The following is a 2,346-nucleotide window of genomic DNA, read 5'->3' on the forward strand; positions in this document are numbered from 1 at the left end:
TGTAGCACACGTTATTGTCTTTTTTTTTTCTTTTATTATTTTATTATATATAATTTAGAATTTAGTTTATTATGTGGAGATTAAATTGTATATACCACAAATTATTTTTTTTAATTATAATTTAAATAAAACATTATTAAATATTTGTATTTTTTTAATATTACACAATACAAACATTACAAATTTAAAGACACATTAAAAAAAAATTAAAATTGAACACATTAAACATCACATTCTCATTATAATCAATAGTACACATTCTCAACATTCACAATCACATTACAATTTTTTTTAATATTAATCATAGTAATGCAGACGAAACATACTCAAAATTATACAATAAAACATTATAAACTTAAATCATAGTCAATGTTACACAATAAAAACATTACAAACTTAAACATACATTGAAAAGTTAAAATTAAACACGCCAAAATCAAACGGACATAGAAATGAACCTTATGAGATACAAAGACAACAATTCAATAATGTGGAAAATTATTCCCTGTTCCGCCAAGATAGTCAAAATATGGACTATAATCTTGTGAGTCATTTTCAGATCTTTCACCTTGATCTTGAGATCGTTGCCTTTCATCTTGAGCACTTTGTCCTTGATATTGAGATGCTCGATATTGTGATCCCTGATATTGAGATCCTTCTCCTTGTTCTCCAACTTCGGATGTTCGTGCTCTTTCTCTGTAAATTCTTCTTTTTTCGCTTTGAATGTACTAGCGAAACTTTGGATCGGATATAGAATCCAAATCCGTGAATAAAATTTTATCTTCAGTCTTTCTTTTATGGCGTTCATTTCTATCTATGTTACTCTTTTCAATAACTTGAACGAGTTTTTTACTTTGTTCCATTAGTTTGTTAAATTGATCATCACCTAATTGTTTTGCCTTTGGTTTTTTCACACCAATAGGTCTTTCAGTTGAATTAGTAATGATTTCCTCATTATTTACATTAAGATCAAATGAACTCATACCGGTGGATGCTGACGTCGGAGAATCGAAATTGTGAGATGATGATTTGGACGAAGTAAAATTAGGACCATCTTGTTGGAATATACTTGGTGCATTGATGTTGTCATCGCTTGTAAATTTCTGAATGTGTTTAAGGATGGGCCACACATGATCAAATTTGAAGCCTCTGCTATATTTTTTTTTCTTGGGCTAATAACATCTTCGCTTGATTTAACTATTAAAACATAAATAAAATAATGGTGTCAATAAAATTTAAAAACAATTTAGTAACAATAAGTAAATTATAACAAACACTTACAATATCTTCTTGTAAAGCACCACTTGGATTTTTATTTTCAATTTGGTTGATGCATCCCCTTAATTTTGCAACTGCACCAATAATGATAGTCATTTGCAACTGCACCAGTAATGATAGTCATTTGAGTTTGCAAAGATCTTCTTGGTCGAGGTTGATTACTAAACTTCTCATTCTTGTGGTACTCTGATTCAACTCTTGCCCAAAAACTGTTACCTGATTGGTTTCTTCCTATGATTGGATCTTGAGAAATGTCAATATATACATGACACAAGTGCATATCTTCCTCAAGTGAGTATGAAGCAGTGCGATTGGAAGACATTTTGGAAGAAAATGTAGTTGTTTTGAAAATATGTTGAAGAGATGTGATTAGTTTGAATGAGTAGTGTGGAAGAGGTAATCCATTTGAATGAGTAGTGTGAGATTATATAGAGATGAAAAAGCTACATAAGATTTGATTTCTTATCTTCTGATTTTGGATTCAGAAGATAAGATGTGATTTGACAACACAATGCAACGATTGAGATTGTGGTCAAATTATTTCAGCGGTCAAGATTAATCCGTGAGATTTCTTATCTTCTGATTTTGGATTCAGAAGATAAGATGTGATTTGACAACACAGTGCAACAGTTGAGATTGTGGTCAATTTATTTCAGCGGCCAAGATTAATCCGTGAGATTTCTTATCTTCTGATTTTGGATTCAGAAGACAATGATATTTACACTATAAAACATGGATATCACACATGATATAGGGTACACCGAAAAATATATACAATTTAACTTTGATAAAATATGAATTATTATCCTGGTATTTCATATTATTTATCATCGTCTTCTTCAGATGATGACTATTATGATGATATAGAAATGCAAGTAGTAGGTCAAATTAATGCTAACAACAATTTTTGCGTTTCAACACCAAAAAAACAAAGGCTCACGTCGAGGCTCGATTCATGGTCATATAGTTATCAACTGTGACCGGGAAAGTGATGATCGCAATCTCTTCAACGACTATTTTGCAGAGAATCCTCGATTTACCGATTTGATGTTTCGCTAAAGATTTCGA

General features: G+C 30.6%; 1 protein-coding gene across 1 annotated transcript; it reads right to left on the reverse strand.

The window, feature by feature from the left end:
* Window positions 1–728: 728 nt before the first annotated feature.
* On the reverse strand, window positions 729–1,600 carry LOC133825765 (uncharacterized). The gene is made up of 3 exons (XM_062258667.1): window positions 1,441–1,600; window positions 1,282–1,352; window positions 729–1,103 (listed from the first exon to the last, which is right to left on the reverse strand). Exons 1-3 carry the CDS (start codon window positions 1,598–1,600, stop codon window positions 729–731), a joined length of 606 nt encoding a protein of 201 aa, XP_062114651.1.
* Between the last annotated feature and the right edge of the window lie 746 nt (window positions 1,601–2,346).

Source organism: Humulus lupulus, chromosome 3 (genome assembly GCF_963169125.1).
Source record: "Humulus lupulus chromosome 3, drHumLupu1.1, whole genome shotgun sequence".
Classification (NCBI taxonomy): domain Eukaryota; kingdom Viridiplantae; phylum Streptophyta; class Magnoliopsida; order Rosales; family Cannabaceae; genus Humulus; species Humulus lupulus.